At 29.7% G+C, this 20,434-nt stretch overlaps 3 protein-coding genes across 10 annotated transcripts; 2 read left to right on the forward strand and 1 right to left on the reverse strand.

Moving 5' to 3' along the window:
• Window positions 1-641: 641 nt before the first annotated feature.
• LOC117233918 (protein halfway) lies at window positions 642-4,869 on the forward strand. Of its 6 annotated transcripts, none has more exons than XM_033494648.1 (9): window positions 642-1,044; window positions 1,182-1,218; window positions 2,352-2,646; window positions 2,774-3,088; window positions 3,167-3,336; window positions 3,456-3,638; window positions 3,838-3,996; window positions 4,075-4,191; window positions 4,264-4,869. In XM_033494648.1, exons 2-9 carry the CDS (start codon window positions 1,198-1,200, stop codon window positions 4,534-4,536), a joined length of 1,533 nt encoding a protein of 510 aa, XP_033350539.1. In that variant the 5' UTR covers window positions 642-1,044; window positions 1,182-1,197; the 3' UTR covers window positions 4,537-4,869. The 6 variants fall into 6 exon arrangements, with proteins under 6 accessions (XP_033350539.1, XP_033350542.1, XP_033350540.1 ...); XM_033494651.1 differs by having other exon boundaries at window positions 643-1,044; window positions 2,370-2,646; XM_033494649.1 differs by lacking the exon at window positions 1,182-1,218 and having other exon boundaries at window positions 643-1,044.
• A 590-nt stretch (window positions 4,870-5,459) lies between these two features.
• On the reverse strand, window positions 5,460-8,375 carry LOC117233917 (probable ATP-dependent RNA helicase DDX52). Of its 3 annotated transcripts, XM_033494646.1 has the most exons (13): window positions 8,339-8,375; window positions 8,107-8,225; window positions 7,798-8,034; window positions 7,537-7,722; window positions 7,187-7,442; window positions 7,042-7,114; window positions 6,760-6,963; window positions 6,586-6,676; window positions 6,386-6,508; window positions 6,165-6,315; window positions 6,020-6,095; window positions 5,766-5,930; window positions 5,573-5,672 (listed from the first exon to the last, which is right to left on the reverse strand). In XM_033494646.1, the coding sequence occupies exons 2-13, from the start codon at window positions 8,191-8,193 to the stop codon at window positions 5,573-5,575; spliced, it is 1,749 nt and encodes a 582-aa protein (XP_033350537.1). In that variant the 5' UTR covers window positions 8,194-8,225; window positions 8,339-8,375. The 3 variants fall into 3 exon arrangements, with proteins under 3 accessions (XP_033350536.1, XP_033350537.1, XP_033350538.1); XM_033494645.1 differs by lacking the exon at window positions 8,339-8,375 and having other exon boundaries at window positions 5,460-5,672; window positions 8,107-8,310; XM_033494647.1 differs by lacking the exons at window positions 5,573-5,672; window positions 8,339-8,375 and having other exon boundaries at window positions 5,817-5,945; window positions 8,107-8,309.
• Window positions 8,376-11,523: 3,148 nt separating this feature from the next.
• On the forward strand, window positions 11,524-20,424 carry LOC117233919. The gene is made up of 3 exons (XM_033494655.1): window positions 11,524-11,815; window positions 12,572-12,689; window positions 18,358-20,424. Exons 1-3 carry the CDS (start codon window positions 11,666-11,668, stop codon window positions 18,546-18,548), a joined length of 459 nt encoding a protein of 152 aa, XP_033350546.1. The 5' UTR covers window positions 11,524-11,665; the 3' UTR covers window positions 18,549-20,424.
• The last annotated feature ends 10 nt before the right edge of the window (window positions 20,425-20,434 follow it).

Below are 20,434 nucleotides of genomic sequence, written 5' to 3' on the forward strand. Positions count from 1 at the left end.
CATCTTATTTCATAGTTATTAGGAACTGTTAGGACATTATTTGTTTAAGCATCACAATACAATAACTTGGTATCGTATATTCATATATATACGTAAATACCATTATCGTTAGGAATTTTCAATTTTGAAAATTAACATTTAATTATACATTATATTTCTTTTATAGTTCATAAAGTTACCTAATATAAGCGTAAAATATGTTTAAACAACGTTAAATTGATTAATCGAAATGTAATAAATTTCTCGAATTATTTAGATATGTTAAAGCGCGTGTAGACCGAACCTTGTTTATATGTTATTAATTCGATTAATTGTAAATAATGAATGTCACAGAAATGAAAAATATTACAAATCTATATAACTACATTAATAGTCAGTAGTAACATCATAATACATATATACATATGTACTTATGTGTATATATATATATATATATGTACTTATGTATATATATATATGTATGTACACAGGATTAATACTTAACTTTTATAAGAACTAATTAAGATGAAGCATACATGCATATGTATTTAATGGAATGTTAGATTACGAACATTTTTGTAATATTTATTATTCTACTGGGTATATTACATGATATGTAGATATGTAAATAATTAAATATCAGAAACATAAAAAAACAAAAGATGAAAGCAAAGTTAGGAAAGGAGGATAACAGTGATTCTAGTGATGGAGTAATTTATCGTTTGTACAGGGCCACCGAGTGTAATAAGCGACGCGTTCTGCCACTAGCTAACCAATTTTGATTCATTAATAGGTCGACCTGTATGACCTAAAGTGTCGGAGACTGCTAAACGAATTAATTTACCCACATTCTTTTAGTGCGAATACGCAATATGTGTGCCTTTCTTACACAGGAACAAAATTTTGTTTATTCTCAATTGTGATTATTTTTATCCGTGAGTTATCTCTATCAGTTGCATACATAACGTTGTTCTACATCGAATGGAAAACAATACAACTTAAAAATTACTTCGCAATGTAGAAGAATTTTTTGCCAGTTTTATTATAAAACTGTGCAAGATGAAGGTAACTGAAATTTGAATAAAAAATACATTTTTTCAAATTTTTACTCGATATTAGTAATTTAAGTATAAATCCCATGCCTTATCCATATGTATATATATATATGTACATAATAAGTAACTTTTTCAATTCTTTCTCAGTGAAACACGGCAATGTATGTTCGAGTTATGTTCGAGAGTAAGTTTCGATATTAGTTTTCATTCTTTGTTAAAATTATTGCTGCAGCCTTAACTGTATCCAAAATTTATTATAATAACGAATAAATTATATGATATACATATTTTTCAAAAAGTTTTCTTTTCAATATGTTGTATGACCGTATGTGTATATATGTATACTTTATCTTTGCTTATAAACATGGTTAAACCATGAAAATGAAGTTTTTACTTACGAAAACTTGAAATGCTTACAGTTTATTTCGTATTTATTTCTAAATCTGTATGACGTTACAGCACTAATATTTTTAGTTAATGTAAAATTATAGGAATACACTATTTTATCAATTAATTATTATGAATATAATCCTTTTTTAAAATACAATTACAATATCGTTTCCAGTTAATTTTTGCGAAAACTAGAGATAGATTTCCAAAGGATAGATTTTTATTTTACAACGTATAGATTTTTAAGTTATACGTTTTCTGTCTTACTTACAATTTTTATTTTTAATTATACAAATTCATAAGCCCATATGTGAATAAATATAGTAAACGTATATTTTGCGAAAAGAAAATTAATTTTATATCTTCTTACGAAGATATGTAATATTTTACATAGAATCCAATTAAAACGACATTACATTAATTAAATTATTGTGTTAAATTTTGTACTGTTTCAATACCCTTATTATGATTAGTTTTTATTAAAATAAGAAATCAGAAGCAGCAGCAAAATAATACAAACTATTTTTATAATTAGATAAGTAATTGTTAGCATTAAGTTCAATTATAAGTAAAATAATAATAGTAACTTTTATATGAAATTTTTATGAAAACTTTCTCTTTTTATTTATAAGCTAAGTAATATTTGGGCGTTCAATCTCTGTTTATGACTTGAGAAATGTTGTTAATATTAATATTATTAGACAACAAAGTATTATGACAATTGAATTACTAATTTTAACAATATATGTATTATGAAATGTTAATGATTTTGTATGATAAAAAATTTTGTTTTAAGTTTAATTTAATATATTGTCACAGTGGAAATATTTGTGCTAATTTTATAATGAAAAATTTGCATTTTATTTGCGTATTAAAATAACTGTGTAAGGTATAAAGTTATTAATTAATTAATATTTTTTTTAAAAGGATCAATTGGATTTGCAGATGCAGTGGTTTGCCATAATGGTGTGTTTATATGCTGGTGTAGCAAGTGCAAGGACAGAAGAAGATCAACAAACATCCTCTTCAACTTCGATTATTGGGATATCTGATGGTCTTTTAGAACAATGCTTTTACCGGCTATCTAGTGAATGTCCTGATGTTAAAACAACTCGATGTTCTTGTAAGAAAATTGTTTTGGCCCATAATAATCCCGAGGGCAATGCTGTACTTTGTTGCAACTTGGATGTTCAGAACTTTGAATTGGAACTTTCCTGTGCAGGTTATTATAAAATTATATTAATGACAAGTGAAATACGATTATTTTATTGATACATTACATGTACAAGTATTTGACATATGTTTCAAGGTTTATTGCAAGTATTCTAATAATATTTTGATCATTACAGGATTTCCATCAAACATATCATACATACATATAAGAAATGCAACATTGGATGTATTCAATGTAAGTGAAATTCGGTGGAGAAGGCTAAAGTCACTTGCAATTACCGATGGTAAAATTAATAGAGTGAAGGGACAATTTCGAATGATGACACCAACAGTTTGCTTGAATCTTTCAAACAATGCTCTCATTGAAGTAGAGAATAATTCACTTACTCGATTAGCTCAACTCACTACTTTGGATTTGTCTTATAATAATCTCACACATTTACCAGCCTTAAATACAATGAATGGCCGAGAATTTTGGCTTGATATTTCAGGTAAGTAGGAACTGGTGATAGATTTCAATATCAACATTGTACAGATTGTTTAAGATATAACATAGCTTTTATGTTTAGGAACAAATACACTTTGGTGTCATGACATTTACCAATATATTAATAAAACAGGAGAAAAGCAAATTAATTTCAATCATGAAAATGAAACTGTATGTTCAGCTAGTAAGACTTGGCATTGGTTCAACACTACAGAACAAGTTCCATTGAAACAAGTTCGATATCTTAGTTTGGTAATAGTTTAAAGACAAAAATTATATTTTTAGAGTCCAGTATCATGCGATATAAGTAGCAATTCAATTAACATTCTAACATGATATTTATTATCTAATTTTATTTCATGGGTCGATAGTTGCAAACAGAATGTCCAAAAGGTGATACATGGCAATGTCAATGCAACTTCAAAAGATTGGATATTGTCGAAGGTAAACCACCGACTTTAGCGGTAAATGTAGATTGTAGCGGAATTCAAATTACCGAATTACCTGAAAAATTACCACGCAATACTATATCCCTGAATGTATCATATAATAATGTACGTAAATATTATATTTTTTTACGTTGTCTAAATCAATAAAGTATGTTAATTTACTTGATTGCTATTTGTTGATGCTTATCTCATCGATAAAAATTAAAGATTAATTATATAAAAATATAATACGAAAATAATATTTTTATCATTTTTATTATATCATTAAGTGATATGTTATTATTATTATCATTAATTGTTATAGATCACTGCATTAGATGATCTGAGTACCAATCCATGTTATGAAGATATAAGAGAGTTTTATGCAGACTATAATCATATATCGTCTATAAATAAATTAGAAGGGTCCAAATTTTTAGATAATTATGCTTTCCTTAGTTTACGATACAATAAAATTAAATCTGTAAGTAGAATTCAAAGAAGTTTGGTAAGTAGTAAATAAGAATATTTCAATATTATGCATGATATTTTAAATGCACAGCTTCCAACATACATTTTAAGCCCTAATACTCATGACAAAAGTTTTATCAGTTCGCGATTAGTGAAGCTTGGAGGAAATGAATTACATTGTGATTGTAACACGGCCAAGTACCTAAAGGTAATATTTTGACTATAATTTAATATTGATCTGCATTTTTTCTAATGTTTAATGTTATATATTATAACTCAGGTATGGTTACAAACTCGCATATTAGATTCCGATGAAGTATTGTGCGAAAATGTAAAGGAAAAAGTTGTTGACTTAGAACCTTCAAAAATGTGCGTTTATCCTGGTGATTGGACAGATTATATTTATTATATTATTGCTACAGAAGTTGTGCTATTGATAAGCTTGATAGCTAAAGTATCTTATGATTATTGGATTTTTAAAACGGCAGGCTACCTTCCATGGCCAGCAAATAAAATGCCGAAACTACCTTGTGATTGGCTATGTGAAACGTAATAATATATTGTTTATATTTCATTTGTACCATATGTTTTACTGAAAGAAAATGAATTTTAATATTTCTATAAAATTAAAAAAACATGTTCTTATGGATATGTAAAATATACACAAATAGGGTATGAAATGTTTTAACTGATGTGTATATTAACTTATGTGTATATTGTACAAAAATATATAATTACTTAAACGGTAAATACATAGTAGTCAAATACAATTACTCAGATTTTAACATTTTAAATAAAAGAAATGAGCTAGTGCCATGATTTTTAAGTATCTTTTTGTGATTAATATTCAAAAGTACAAAATAAAATTCATGTATACTCAAGTTTATAACATCATAATTGTAACATAATTCTTAAAAAGTAATGATAACTTTTTCTTATCAAAAGCAATTTATTTTAATGAATACCATAATAATCAATATTCATCTAATACAACTATCTTATAATGTGTGTTCATATAAATTGATCCGTATAGGCTAATACATATTAGATACACAAATTTAATATATTGCCATGTGTAATAAAGATGTGATATTTTGTATTAAATATTGTATTCAATATCTCAATTACTATTTCATAATGAAAATATGCTAATTAAGAATATAATATTGTTGATAATATATTTTTAAATATATAATATTTTTATATATGTATGAGTGTGTAAGTGTACATATAAAATCAATAATTATCCTGTTATACAGACAATATAATATAGTATTGTAATAAACCATATCAGGCCATACAAATATATTTAACATACTTACTTAATAGTTTATCCTTTGATGATGATTGATGGATATATATAACATATATTTATATATACGTAAGCGTTTATACATATGTATTTAAAATATTTTATCATTCTTACAATATATTTACTTCACATGTAATATGATTATAAATTTTTTACTAGTTTACAATATGTATCGGTTAATATACACGATATTAAGTATATATAAGACTATTTCTTTTACTCACATTTTATTCAGAAATTTTTTAAGTCATTCTTTCTTTTTTAAATTGTACGTTATCTATTTCTCTTTTTTTAAATGTTTTGTATTTATTTTTTTATCTTTATTCTCTTCACTTTTTAGCTCAGATTTCTTTTTGGAATCGTTTACAGCAACTTTTCTGTAACATGCAAATAAAGAATAGTAATTTTAAGAAATAATATCCTAATTACTAGATATTTACTAGAAGCAAGTATAACTACATACATCATACCTTTTTTTAAATGTTTGTACGCGTTTGAATGTAGGTAGAGTTGATATACTTTCTCTAATAGGAGCCTTGCATTCATGTTTCCGTCTTTCCCTTTTACTATGTTTTTTCATGGCTAACATATAATCGGGAACATTACAACCAGATTCACGCATGATAGTAGCTATACTAAAATGTTAAAAACTATTTGTAGATATTTACATAAAATAATTTTATCATATTTACATGTTTTAATATAATGCTTCAACAACATTTACCTCCTCAAATTTGTAGTGTCTTGTACAGTAAAAAAAGTAATTGCTTTTCCTTTATGTCCAGCTCTACCAGTGCGACCTATTTAAAACAATACATATTGAGAGTTTTGAGATATTTAATTTTTTCATCAAATTTGGAAATACATACCAATTCTATGAACATAAGAAATAGCAGATGGTGGGAAATCGTAATTAATAACAAGATTTACACCTTTGAAATCAATACCTCTTGCCATTAATTCTGTACATATTAATACCCATATTTTTCCCTCTCTAAAACAACGAACGACATTGTCTCGCTGAAAAGAAAAGAAGTGCATTATATTTAATATTATTTGGTTAATAAGTTATCATCTATGTAAAATATACCTGCGTTTGTGTTCTATCAGCGTGAATAACATCAACATTGACTCCATCATATATAAGTTCGTTAAATAATTCTTGTGCTCTTTCCTTGCTTTGCACAAATACTAGTACAGGTGGTAATACTCCCTTTATCAAATGCAATTATTTACGTGACAATTTATTAAAATAGATTTCACAAATGTATTGATAAATAAAGATGATACCTTTTGAATAATATTTCTAAGTGCCACAAGTTTTCCTCTCTCTGCGCCAACAAATAACAATTCTTGTTCTACTAAGTCTGTTGCAGCATTCCTATGATAGATGTAATACCAATAATCACTTGTTTAAAGAAACAGTATATAATTTGTTACACATATAAAAAAAGAAAATTAAACCTGTGTCCAACAGTAACTGTTATAAGACCTTTCAGATTACGTCTACACCATTTGGTCACTATAGGAGTATTGGTTGCACTAAACATTGCTTTATGTAAGTTTTCATTTGTACATGACTTTGAAATTGTTTCTAACTGGTCTCTGAAGCACCTTGTCCCATCCTCAAAGAGTTTATCTACTTCATCCACAATTAACCATTCAACACTATAAAATTTTTAATGTTTCGTGCATTATACATAACTTTGATAAGATTAAGATATAACAATATATATATATAATTACTTGCTAAAAGAAATAGCTGGTGGATCCTGATTCAACAGGTATATTATTCTTTTTGGTGTAGTGATTAATATATCTACAATAAATAAAAATACAATTGTATATCATATTACTTTGATGTATAATTTTTCATACAATTTATACTAACCAAATTTCTGTGAACTTTTAAGTCCATATTTGTTTAATGCTTGATTCACTTTACTTATAATATGAACTCTAAAATTACATCCTTCGCTAAGACGCAAACATTCTCTATATGTTTGTTTTGCTAATTCTCTTGTTGGGCTTAATATAACAGCTCTAAATCCTTTCTTCTCTGGTCCACCTAAATAATGAATTATAGGTAACAGAAATGCAGCTGTTTTTCCAGATCCAGTTGGGGCGCAAGCTAGTACATTTCTACCCTATTTTAATCATAATTATAAAAACATCGATGTTTTATTTTTAGCTAAATCATTGGTATAAACAAAATCTCAGTAATAACTATAGTAATCTTACTTGCAGCATGGCGGGTATAGCCTGCATTTGAATTGGAGTAGGACATTTATAACCACAATTTGTAATATTATATATTAATTTTTGAGATATATTGTAAGTTGTTGATAGTTCAATAAATTCTGAGATAGGTTTAGGTATACAATTGCCTGTGACACTTATGTGATGATGATTGCGAAACTGATTAATCTAAATGAAGAAATATAGTATTTTAAAACAATTATTGTCTCTTACATTAACTTATATTAATAAAATATTGTAAACCTTTTCTTTTTCTAACTTTAACCGTTTCTCTTCAGTTAAGGCTACTTTACACTTTTTATTTTTATTTTGAGGAATAGACATTCCATCAAGCAACGTCAAGTCATTAATATTTTCAGTTTCTTTCTCGATCTCATCATATTTTCTTTTCTCACATAATATTGAATGATTTATGTTATCAAAGGCTTTAATGTTTATTTTATCATCATTAACTCCATTTCCAGATTGTTTGTTGACAAGCTGTATCAAATAAGAAATTTATTTAAAATATATTTGCATCTTCAAATGTAATGTTTTATTTTCAAAGAATACCTGAAATCTTTCTGCATCAACTTGAAAACGCTTCTTATCAAATTTTGCACCAGTAGAAAGTTTTCGAAATAGTTCATATGCATCCATTGTTTCTAATCGTATTTAATAAGATTTCTATAATCACACACAACCTTCGTTATTAGGTAAAATCAGAAGTAAATTAAACAATATTGGAAATGCTACTAAATTCATTCACTAAATTTATATTTACTAAATTCATACAGTAGATACATCATTAGATATAGTAGCGTTTTGTAGGTTGTCGACAAAATAGTGGCTCCACCTGTTAAATCATTAACGAAATAGCTCACCTATGGTTACATATATATGTACTTTCAAAGAGGAAATTTCCTCCCTGTTTATACTATACTATATTATACATTATCAATTTGATACTATACATTTGTATAGTTTGTTTTCACTAACCTACTAGAACACAGCTCTCTATTGCTAGCAGCTGATTTGTAAAGCACACCTTATTATCAGAGAGGAAATGAGAATGCTCACATTTGTGATTCCAGTTGTTTCCGGACTATTGCTGCTTTCGGCGGCCAAATTCTGAAGGTGTTCTATGTTAGTAAATACAAGAACCTATATACAAGATTTCATTTCATTGTATGATTCTATGAAAAAGCTACTTTTCTATTTGAAACAGACAAGTATGAGAATAACAAAGTCGCACAATAATTAAAATTAGTTGCTTTAGAAAGAAATCATTATATCTTTTTTAGAGAAGAAAAGAGAATCGTTTCCATCAAACGGTAATGGATTAATGAAATGATACAATAATTTTAATATATTCTTTATACACGATAACTTTTTAGATTTAACACAAAATTTACTTTCCTCGCGATAATGTTTTTGTTATAATAAAATCTAAATTTCATTTTATTAGTAATTTCAATAGTTTACTGCAATATAGATAGACTGCAAATAATATTTCTGACGTGATATATCTGCAGAAAAAGAATCTCTCGCTAATTGCATGGTCGACATCCCCTTCACAGGGGAGAGATGCCTCTCTATGCTTCGTGAAGTTCGACGACCCGTCGTAGTTGAGTAATATAACATAATTCAATGTCAAATATTGCTGAGACAATGTATGTAGGTACTCATTCAAAAATGAAATTTTTTTATTTTTAACTCTTTCTAAATTAAATTTTTACTAACATATTTGTGAGAGCTTTCTGAATAAAATGAGATCAAATACGATATATTTTGAATTACAGTTACTTATTGATATGTATTTAATTATCATTTATTAAATAAGCAAATATGTTCCAAATTATATCGTATTTGGTCACTCTGGTCACTTGGTCATCACTGTTTATTCCCCGTGGTTGATCAAATGTTGTGATCGTTTGGGGTTGGTTGGCGTTTGCACATGGTGTGCTGACTAATAAATCTAATTATAAATCGCGTCCGTAGCGCTGTATACTCTTGAACTAGGGTAAGGGAGTTAATCGCTGGTAAACGGCGGGTTGGTAACAGGGTGACTCCCGCAAGTCAAGAGCTAGCATTACAAAATGCCCGAAATGAATAGTTTTAATAATTTTACTATCTACTATTTTAATAATTTTATTAACAAACAAATGTTCGCTAAGTGCCGTATATGAGCTGCAGGCTGGTTTGCTAAGGAAATTTGCTGAATAGTGAACTAGAAATACACGATGCTTCTCTGTATCATAAAACCATCATCCCATTGCATTTTCTAGTAATCACAAATCAAAAGAAAAGAAAGTTTGAATTTTGAATTAAAGGTCTTAGCTTGTAAGTATTTACATGTTGCCGAACGCTTCGACTCTCAGTCTCTCTATCTCTTTCATTTTCATTGTCCTTTTCTAAATTCGGCACGTCTAAGATCTCAGTTTCCAGAAATAGAATTGTTTCTACATCTGCATAATTACAAAACTTTGAATTCAAAATCCTTGCAATTATTGCATATTTTCGTATCTCGGAAAGTAAGAGAAACCGCCGGTTACACACGTGTATAGAAAAAAATTGTTCAAACTCATGCCCCTTCCTCCGCCACATACTGAAAAATTAACAACTAAGTTTAATTATTGCGCGATTTTGTTATTCTCATACTTGTTTATATTGAATAGAAAAGTATTCCGCAGAATTGTACAATGAAATAGGTTCTTGTAACGTGGAACCAAACAAGGTAGATGTCTAACTTTGTAAATTCTTGTATAGATTAGCATGGAATACCTTCAGCACTTGACCGCGTGGTGCAATATCTGTATTGTGCGTGTGAACTCTCTCATTTCTCCTCTACTATTGCATTAAAGCCTTATCCCTACCATGGAAGTTACCAGACCGCTGATGTATACACGACTTTCTCGTGGACGTAGCAAATAGAAATATATTCCTATAATATAAATATATATGATATATAAAAGATACATAAATATGTAGAATGTATGATAGAAATTATAATACGAATATTCTTCTTTATTTTTTTTTTCACTTTTAATTCAAAATTTTTTTTAATTCAAATATATCCCCTAGTTCCTAGGGAATAAAAACATTATGAGAATGGTACGCATGAATCATACCATGTGACACACAATATAACGCGGTTTTCTTTTCTTTCATTTAATACGAATATATTTTATCATGCGTGTTACATAAATTGTCTTCATTTTCTTTTTATATACGAATATAGAATACAATAAATTTCCAAATATATATTTTGCTTGAATATTTGATTATAGTAGCATAAAGAAAAATTTTATATTTGTATGATATACGCACAAATTGCACTTAATTACCGAACAACTTTTGTGCATGAAATTTGCATTTTACGTATGTATGTGTAAATATTCTTTGATGCTTTATAACTGAGGTAATATTAATGAAATTTTACAAGTAGCAGTTATCTAATTATCCCACTTGATGAAAAATTATAAAATTATAAAGAATCAAATTATTGTGCAAAAAGGTTCAGACAAACAAAAAATCAAGATGCATAGGACCATCAAAAAAATTTTAACATCGATAAATTAAATACTGTAGCAGGTATAACTATAATGTCCAATTATAATTTAAAAAAATTACAAAAACATTCAAATATTAAAAGCGCCATCTAAGCATGTCACAGTATGTGAAAAATAAATAGAAAAAAGACAACTTCACCTTGAATATTTTTTATATTTCTATATATTAATGCATTTTTTGTATTTTTGCACTTACACATTTTTCATAAATGCAAAAAAAACTGCAGTCTATTTATTAGATTAAATTGTAAAAAGTAAACTGTATCAATCCTTTGTTAAGGAAATAAATACCGATAAAAATTAATAAAATAATTAATCTATTTATTTTAATTTGCAGAAGCAAATTTGAATATGAGCTTTAGCTATTAATCACTAGCTATGATTCGGCTCTATCTTGTATTCGTACCGCAATGTAGGATATCCCCTCCAGGAGGCAAATACGCTGGAGAAGTCAAACTGTCGGTGCGTTTCTCTGCCACCTGACCACCAGTTGTGATTTTAAATTATCCAGGACGAGGTGTGAGCTTTTTTTTCGTCGCGCGTGTTTCCATGACAACGTGATGTATTCTCGCGGTGCGTTGCTGCTACTTTGTTGCTTGTTCTTGATACTGGCTGGCCACTGTCACGAGGAAAATGTCAGCACCGTCACGGAGGAGAACGCGCTAGCAAAATTGGTTAAAATGTTCTCCAAGCCTGGAGCGTTTAAACGAGTAAGATTTAAACATTAAAACTTTAATAGTTTAATTTTATCTGTCTTCATAAAATAATGTAATAATAATAATAGAAGCGATGTATAGCAGATTACATTATTTCATATCATAATAATTAACTTCTTCATTATTTTCTTTTTTTCTTGATAGGTAATTTTTTAAAAATTGTATAATCTCAAGTGACAGGCGCGGTGATGTTGTTTGTCGAGTGATTATTTTTCTCTCCCTTTTTTTTTTTTTTTTTAGAGAAAGTAAAATTAAAAATTCAGATTTAGAAATGTTTTTGAATCTTGACTTTTGCACTCTAATTAACAAAAATACGCATGCGCATTGAATAAACACGCTAAGGACGAGGCTGATAAAAGTGCCGGCACTTCTCGACACTTCTCGTTGCGTAACGAAAATTGTAATCGAAGAATATTTATGTACTCACGATTACATGTTTCCGAATTGCAATAACCACAAGGATGCCACGCAGAAATCAATAGACATTGTTCTAACAAATATTTTATCTAACTCTTTTTTCAACACAAAACTGTAAACATTTAAAAGTCAAAACAAGAAATTGTATCACTATTCTATTATTTTAAATTGAATAATAATTATATAGAATTAGATCATTACATTACATATTTCAAATAGCATAAATAATTACACGTTAAATCTTTCTCGATATTTCCTAGAATTCAGAATTAAAAAAGAAAACGCGCATTGCTAGTTTTGCGGATGCGATAAAGCTATCCGATTAACTTTCAGATTAACGCAATATTCGGTGAAAATTCGATCGAGGAGCTGTACACGTCTTGCCCGAAAGGCGAGGAGGGTCTCGAATGCAGAAGAGCCGAGGCCAGACGATCCGTTGACTGTCCTGAAGGTAATCGACCAAGGATTCCAAAATTTTATGCACGTACACTCGTAAACACACATACAGTATACAGTTGCTCATGAAAGTATTTGAACTTACCAATTTGAAATGTATATAAAAGTTACAAGGCATTTATTGCAAGTATATTTTCAATAAAAAATGAATACGTATATATAAAGCATGTATAGCCATCTTAAATAAATAATAATTGTTAAAGATGGCCCCACAAAATTTTGTAACATATTAGTAGATTGCGAATGTTTAAGTATTTATAGAAAATTTGAAGATTGTATATTTGTAGAATGTATATGATAGTCAAAAATATATAAAATATCCAAAATAAACAACATAATATTTAGTCGGTGAAGACAAACTGTACCTATTTTACGTCTGTTTAATTAGGTTCACAAAGATATGAACTTGTATAAATATCTGCAATTTACTGATTAATAGTGGATGACTGACTGTTTAAATACATTTATGATCTTCGCGAAATGTTCACTGGTACTGAATATCTTGTAGCTTCTATGTATGTACATTTTCAGATTTGTTTCAAATTTTACCGATGTAATCATAATCTGTAATCTGTAATCGAATCTCATTTCAGTGGTAATGAAATTTCAATATATGATATATTCATAAATGCTTTCTACAAATGTCTGAATACTTTCTTGGGCCACTGTACACACACGCATGTAAAATCAATACATGCATACATCTTTGCATTCCAACAAAGCCGGCGTAATCACTGTTATGGAAAAACATATACCACTATGCGCGATGTATAATAGAGATTCTGACCTTGACATAGCCACTCCCAGACATTGTTTGCCCACGTTAAATGCACACAAACGCGCGAGAGCGTTAATCTACGAATTAGATCCGGCGCAGCGTTGGATCGAGCGTTGGATCGAGCGTTGGATCGAGCGTTGGATCGAACGTTGTCTCTCGATTTTTTTCGCATTCAACCGTATTCATCGTGGCGCAATAAATCACTTTCCCAGGAATGATGCTCGCACCGGTTAGGAAACATTTCTGCTTTTACTTTGAGAACGTGAGCGTATATAGGTTTATGGTCATTTGGGGGGGGGGGGGGCATAACGAAAAAAGTAAAATAATATTTGTAGTAAATTTCTGCCTTAAGGAAAGTTTAATGACTGACGGAAATGACGAAGAATGTGTTTGAGGCATAAACTAATCTTTTATTGTGCAATCGTGTACATTCTTGTAATTGAAAAATGCAGGTGCATCATTTTGATGCGATTCTGACTAAATGAAATCTCTTTTTATTCTCTATTCATTGTTTTTAATAGGCTAGTTGTTTTGTGTAAATAGTACAATTACACTGTTGCATATGTACGCCAATGTAAAAAGACATAATGTATAATAATAACAAAATAATAATAACAGAAAATAATACCTACAAAAATTTTATCAAACAATATCCTTTGTTTTTTTTTAACTAACCAGTTTATAAAAAATGTTCTATATAGTATATCATTGTTCCTAATTTTCTTTATAAAAGCATTCCCCTAACTGATGCTCTAATTATTTTAAGCAATGTAACATTAACCCTTCGCGGTTGAAGGCTTGGATACCGGCCTGGCAGCACACTTTCACTAACAACAACTTTAACACCACTTGTATAATTTACTTAGCAAGGTTTTATTAAACGTAATCGAAACATATATTACCGCCACTCCTAGACGCACATTGTTTGCATATTATTATTGCTCGGGAACATTCTTTCGTGAATCAAATGGACAGCATTGGATTGCAGTGAATCGAATAGAAAGCGATTGAAATTCGATGAAATTCAGTTCCTATAACGATGGTGATTCACCGAGACGCGATAAATCACTTTCCGCGGAGTGATGTTTAACTACTTTGGAAACGTTTCTACTTTTGCTTTGAAGATGCGGGCATAATATTAACCCTCATGACGAAGGAGGACAGTCGTTTGAAAGTTTGAAGATGTACTTTCACTAATCTCTCATCACCATAAAAATACTTTACTTATATATTATGAATTTTTCTGCTTAAAATTATTTGCAATTTTGTAGAAATTATGATTATTACAGTCTAACGTGAAATTGACTCTAGGAAATATTAACAAAATAGTCTGCAAAAAGTAAATTCTTTTCTGAAGAATGTAGGACTTCATCTGAAAGAAATATTTGTAGACTACAGAATTTATGTAAATTCATATTTTATACGTGTAATTTAAAAAATAGGATTTATGTAGAAAAATTGTACTTAATAGATGTTGTAAAGAGTATATCTATACCTTAGATACTTAATATATTTTTGCATATGATATGCACTCTGTATATTTTTGCATCTTCAAAATTTCTCATAAATGCATAAAAATCAGAATTGCTTGTACAACAAAGAATCAATGCCTTTAATCGTATTCTACTGAATAAAAACACGTGTCTAATTTATCGATGATGAATAACATTCTGCAATCAATGTGAGAATGTGGGATCAATTTTAATAAATTTCAATTTGTTCGTTAGTTATACTTAGAATTATCTCTAGACCAAGGAAATTCCAATTTCATAGAACTAGCTGACAGTGCAAAAATAGAAAATCAAGAGGAACGTTTACTTTTACCACACGTGTCCTTGCGATTCTTTTCCAAGAGGAAACCTCGTCTAACGTCCGCAATAATTTGTATCGGCCGAGCATTTGTGCCATCTCGCGTCACTCCTTTCACCTTTCGACAATCAGAGCAACAATGATTTAACCTTCTACAAGCTACATCTGATTAACGAAATGTAATAGTTCATTTTCATTAACATTAATAATGTACAGAATATTTTATAATAATTGTGTTTTGAAACAATGTTTAAAGTTTTGCACGTTTCGTCAGAAACATTTATGATAGAATGTAAATGTCAGGGAAACGAAACTGTCAATAAGCACTGATTGTCCATTGTTTCACAGTCAACTGTACCACACCATTGTTAGATTACTTTTTAGTTTGATATGCTTGATCCAAGATGAAGCCACTTAGTGAAGATAAAAAGAACAGTATTATTTGTTTGTGTGATAAAGATTTGTCGTTGTGGCAAATTGCAGAGAAATGTGGTGTCAGTCATACGACAGTTGCAAGAATAAGAAAAAAGTATGTTAATGCACCAAATTCTTCACAAAACGGTAGACCGCGACTTATTTCGGGAAAAAGAAAGTAAACCAGCTCTTTCAAACAAAAATATTAAATTACGAAAACAATTTGTTGACACCTACAAAGAATGAACGATCGAAGATTGGAAAAGAGTTATATGGAGTGACGAAATAAGAATTAACAGATTCGAATCCGACAGAAGGTCCTGGTATTGGACTATGTCCGAGAATAATGATCAACCAGGTGGTATAAAACAAACTATGAAGTTTGGAGGTGGCTCAATTATGTGTTGGGGTTGCTTTACTCACAGAGGTGTTGGTCCCTTGGTTCGAATCGATGGTATAATACGAAAAGAGCATTATTTGACCATTCTACAGTAATTTACCTTCTGTAGTTAATTCTATTGGATATAATGAACGCGAAGTAGTATTTCAACAAGACGGGGATTCTAAGCATACTGCAAAAATAGTTAAAACTTGGCTAGAAAATCAAAATTTTTCTGTGATGAAGTGGCCAGCACAAAGTCCGGATATGAATCCGATCGAAAATTTGTGGTCCATTTTGAAAAGAAGGCTGGCAAAATATAATAATCCAGCTTCAGGTGTTCATGAATTATGGGAAAGAACACAACAGGAATGGTACAATATTGAACCACAAATAATTAAAAATTTAATTGACAGTATGCCTCGTAAATTAAAAACATTAAAAAAAAGTAAAGGAAAGTGGACGAAATACTAGGTTGAAACCTTAATTCGACGAGTGTAATTAAAGTGCAGAAATGTAAACATGGTTTGAGATATCCATTTTTGTAAAATGTTCTGTACATTATTAATGTTAATGAAAATGAACTATTACATTTTGTTAATCAGATGCAGCTTGTAGTTACTGTTACCTAATCTTTACCGATTACTTGAAAAATTAGTCGTATTATCGTCTTCTACATAAAATCAGCGGAGCGTGTTTACACTTTTGTTCGTCTCTGTATCTAGAACTGATCCAGAATCTTGGTATTATCAAAGAGGGAATTTTTTCTCTGATATTATATAACTATAATTTAAGCTGTTAGCTTATGTTACGACGCAGCAAATCGTATCAACAACGACTGAAAAACCACTCCAACAACCTGGCCACAAATCTGCTGGATTCCTACGAAGTACGTGAAAGACTGAAGAAATTTCATTTTCTGCATAACAGCTAAACAATGTTATTGTAGTATACCATTGTGTGCATTTACATTTAAGTCAACCTAAGCCGTCATAATCACGTTCATTACCATTGAATGGTAAATTGTATATATGCAGATATTAAAAAAAACTTACCTTAATAAAATTAGTTTTAATTTTAATTACCTAGTGCAGATAAAAGTAGAAGTCCTTTAGTTAAAAATTAGTCTAATATAGAATTTTTACTAACCTAAAAATGGAAAATTAATCGAAGATAGAATTACTACTGATGACAGTATACCTTGAATTTCCTCACTAAAATTTGCATTCATATATAAATGGATCAAACCTCTTTAATTTTTCCGCATATATATCTATATTAATTTTTTAATTCATTTGAATTACTTTTTACTATAAATAATGATTAGAAATTATTTTATTTTAGAAAATAGGCAATGCAGATTGTAAAAAATGTAGAAGTTGAATCATAAACTGATACTATTATGACAGAATAAAAAGCAATGTTCTATTATCGAACTAGTCGTATCTAAAAGAACAACGATTTGTCTCAATTCTGAACCAGTTACTACATGAAAAATACACACGTGCGGCATATATGATACGCGATACGCTTTGCTTCTGTTCCTCTGTTCCCCCTTTCGCGTTACGCTTATTTAACGTAAAGAGTCAAGTGTCTCGTGATGCAAGTGCGTTGCGTAGGTAATGGAATTGCAATCGAGATGAAGAGGCAGATAGAAAAGTCGAATAACTATCAAAGAGGGCCTATTTCAAAATATTAAAACACTATGTAGTATCATTTTTGATAGTAATATGTAAAATCAATAAATGTAAGATTAAGTAACGTGTAATAAATGAATGTAATAAATCATAGTGGTATTAGTCAACTCGTTATTAATTTTAAGGTCATGAAAATATGTTGTAGCAGAGAAAAAGGTTATAACTCACTTAATTATGAAAGTGTAGATGAATTGCAGTAATGATAGGTTGAAATACGTGATTGTATTTAAATTTTCAAAATGTCGACTTACTCTACTATGATTTTCCCATCGTATTAAGAAATCTAGATAAAGGATGTCGAATAATTAAATTTTCCAATGATTCAATTGGATCAGATTGTCAAAAAGTAAACATAATCAAAGTTACCATTTTACGCTATCCATGGAGTTTGAATCTAAAGCATCGTGATCTGGAGTTCATTGCCATTATCGGTAATTCACGTAATTGGCTTCATGCAATTACTAATTTGTTTAATAGTTTATACCTTATTTTCATATAATTTATTAGATCGATAAGAGTACCGATTATAAATAAACGATTCGCAAATTTCATCTATGGGTCAATTAATTCTTTTTGCGTTTTCCAGGTGACTGTTACTGCTACAATTGCGCCGCAGCTGGTCCTGAGTTATGGGCATCCTGTTGTCGTGAAAGCTTGCGATGCTGTTCACATCTCGCGGCGGCCTGTCGAACCTGCGACCATCCGACGTTGTATCCGTTTTGCTCAAAACACTTTAAGAAATGTCTGGTCGAGTTCAATGAAGAGAAGCAAAATTAATATTTGTTTCTCTATATCTTGATGAATCCTAGTTTCCCGCGTTTCAATTGAAACAAAATAATGATTCTACGAAATATAAGAAAACAGGATAAATCATTATACAGTGGCTCGTGAAGATAATTGAACACTTATAGAGACTTTTCATGAATACATTATGCGCGCAATACAAAAGAATTTGAAATTTCATTAGCACTGTAATGAGTAGGATGCGAATTTTTATTCATTTATAGAAAATTTAAAATTGCAAAAACGCACGAGATGCATATGACATGCAACATATTCAAAGTATAGTTATTATAAAACTATCATTTAGTTAGTATAGTTGTTATAAAACAAAGTATACTTATTATAATATACAATAATTGAAAGATGAAAATTCCTACTTAAATATCATTTCTTTAATTAGATTTGTAAAAATACGGATCTGTATAAAAATCCGTAGTCTAATAATCAGATGATACGACAATTATGATTATATTAATAAAATTTGGAATTTAAAAATGTATATACAAGTTAAAAATATACCAAAGTAATTAAACAATCTATTATTCATAATATTAGTCAGAAAATCAGCAAAAATAGGGATCATATTTTTCCTTTCCTCAAATGTTATGAACATAATCCCACAAAATATTGTAGCTTAATAATATAATAAATAACTAATTATTTAATTATTTTGGTGTATCTTGTAAGTTCTATATAAATTTTCAAATTGGTTCCAAATTTTACCAATAGATTCGCAATAATCATATCTCATTACAGTGCTACCAGTTTTGACAAATTTCGTATAACGCACCTAATATATCCATAAAAATTTTTCATGACAACTATTTAATACTTTTGCCAACCACTGTACGTAAATGGTAATACTTTCTAAACTTTGAACCAGAAATAAGAGAGAAAGAGAGAGATTGTGACAAACGAAGATACATCTCTCTGCAGCGATATGTACTATATATCGTGACTAAATATATACTATAATCACACTAGGATACAAAGCAGGAAAAGGAATTCGTAGAAAATAGTAACGCAACAGGAAAGAAGGCAAGTTCGCGTAGGCTAACTAAATCGGTATCGTATTCTTGCATAAGTTGAAAGTTTTACGTCGAGTTTCTAAATATAGCGCTTATCTTTCGACTTGCTAAACTGGTCCCCAGTTTCAATTTTTTGCCACGTTACATTTCGTACCGGCCAGGGCAGCGCGAGAAACGAGACGCAGCGATAAAATCGTACCTGAACTCGTGCTAGAACATGGCTAAAAAACGCATGCTTCGTTTTCATTTGCGGGACGGCGTATGAAGAGGAAAAGCAACATAGCGGATTCATTGCAGAGGAGAGTGTAACAACGGAAAGGGAACCATTACATCGTCCGATATCTTTGTACTAAGGCTCAACGATGAGAAAACGTGTCCGTGTACAGAGAAAAAAGAATCAATAAAAAAAAAGATAATAAGAACAAAAGGAGTATTAGAGTTTGTAATGACGAAATTCTTGAGCGTTCATAGATCAATGTACAAACATAGTAAAAAATTAATGGTACCTCCTAAAGACTAAACGATCGCAGGCCATTTAATCCGCCGCTTTATAGGTATCTTAACGATTATCGAAAACGTGTTCGAGTTACGCGAGTTACTGTCCAAGCGATAGACAAGAAGTAACACAGACGGTTCGATAAGTTACACATTTACAAAAGTGTCTCGTCGAGATTCGAAACGCACGAAAATGACACAAACACTTGCTTCGAGAAAATTCTTCTCTTCGACGGATTTGTTTTCACTTTGTTTTTTTTTCATTCATTTTTTTCTTTTACATGTAACATTAAAAGCTGACAACGTTTTTCGAGAGTACAAATAATAAATCATCACTCGAGATACAATCATTGATAA

Source organism: Bombus vosnesenskii, unplaced genomic scaffold (assembly GCF_011952255.1).
Source record: "Bombus vosnesenskii isolate JDL3184/JDL3185 unplaced genomic scaffold, Bvos_JDL3184-5_v1.1 scf7180000013299, whole genome shotgun sequence".
NCBI classification, from domain to species: Eukaryota; Metazoa; Arthropoda; class Insecta; order Hymenoptera; family Apidae; genus Bombus; species Bombus vosnesenskii.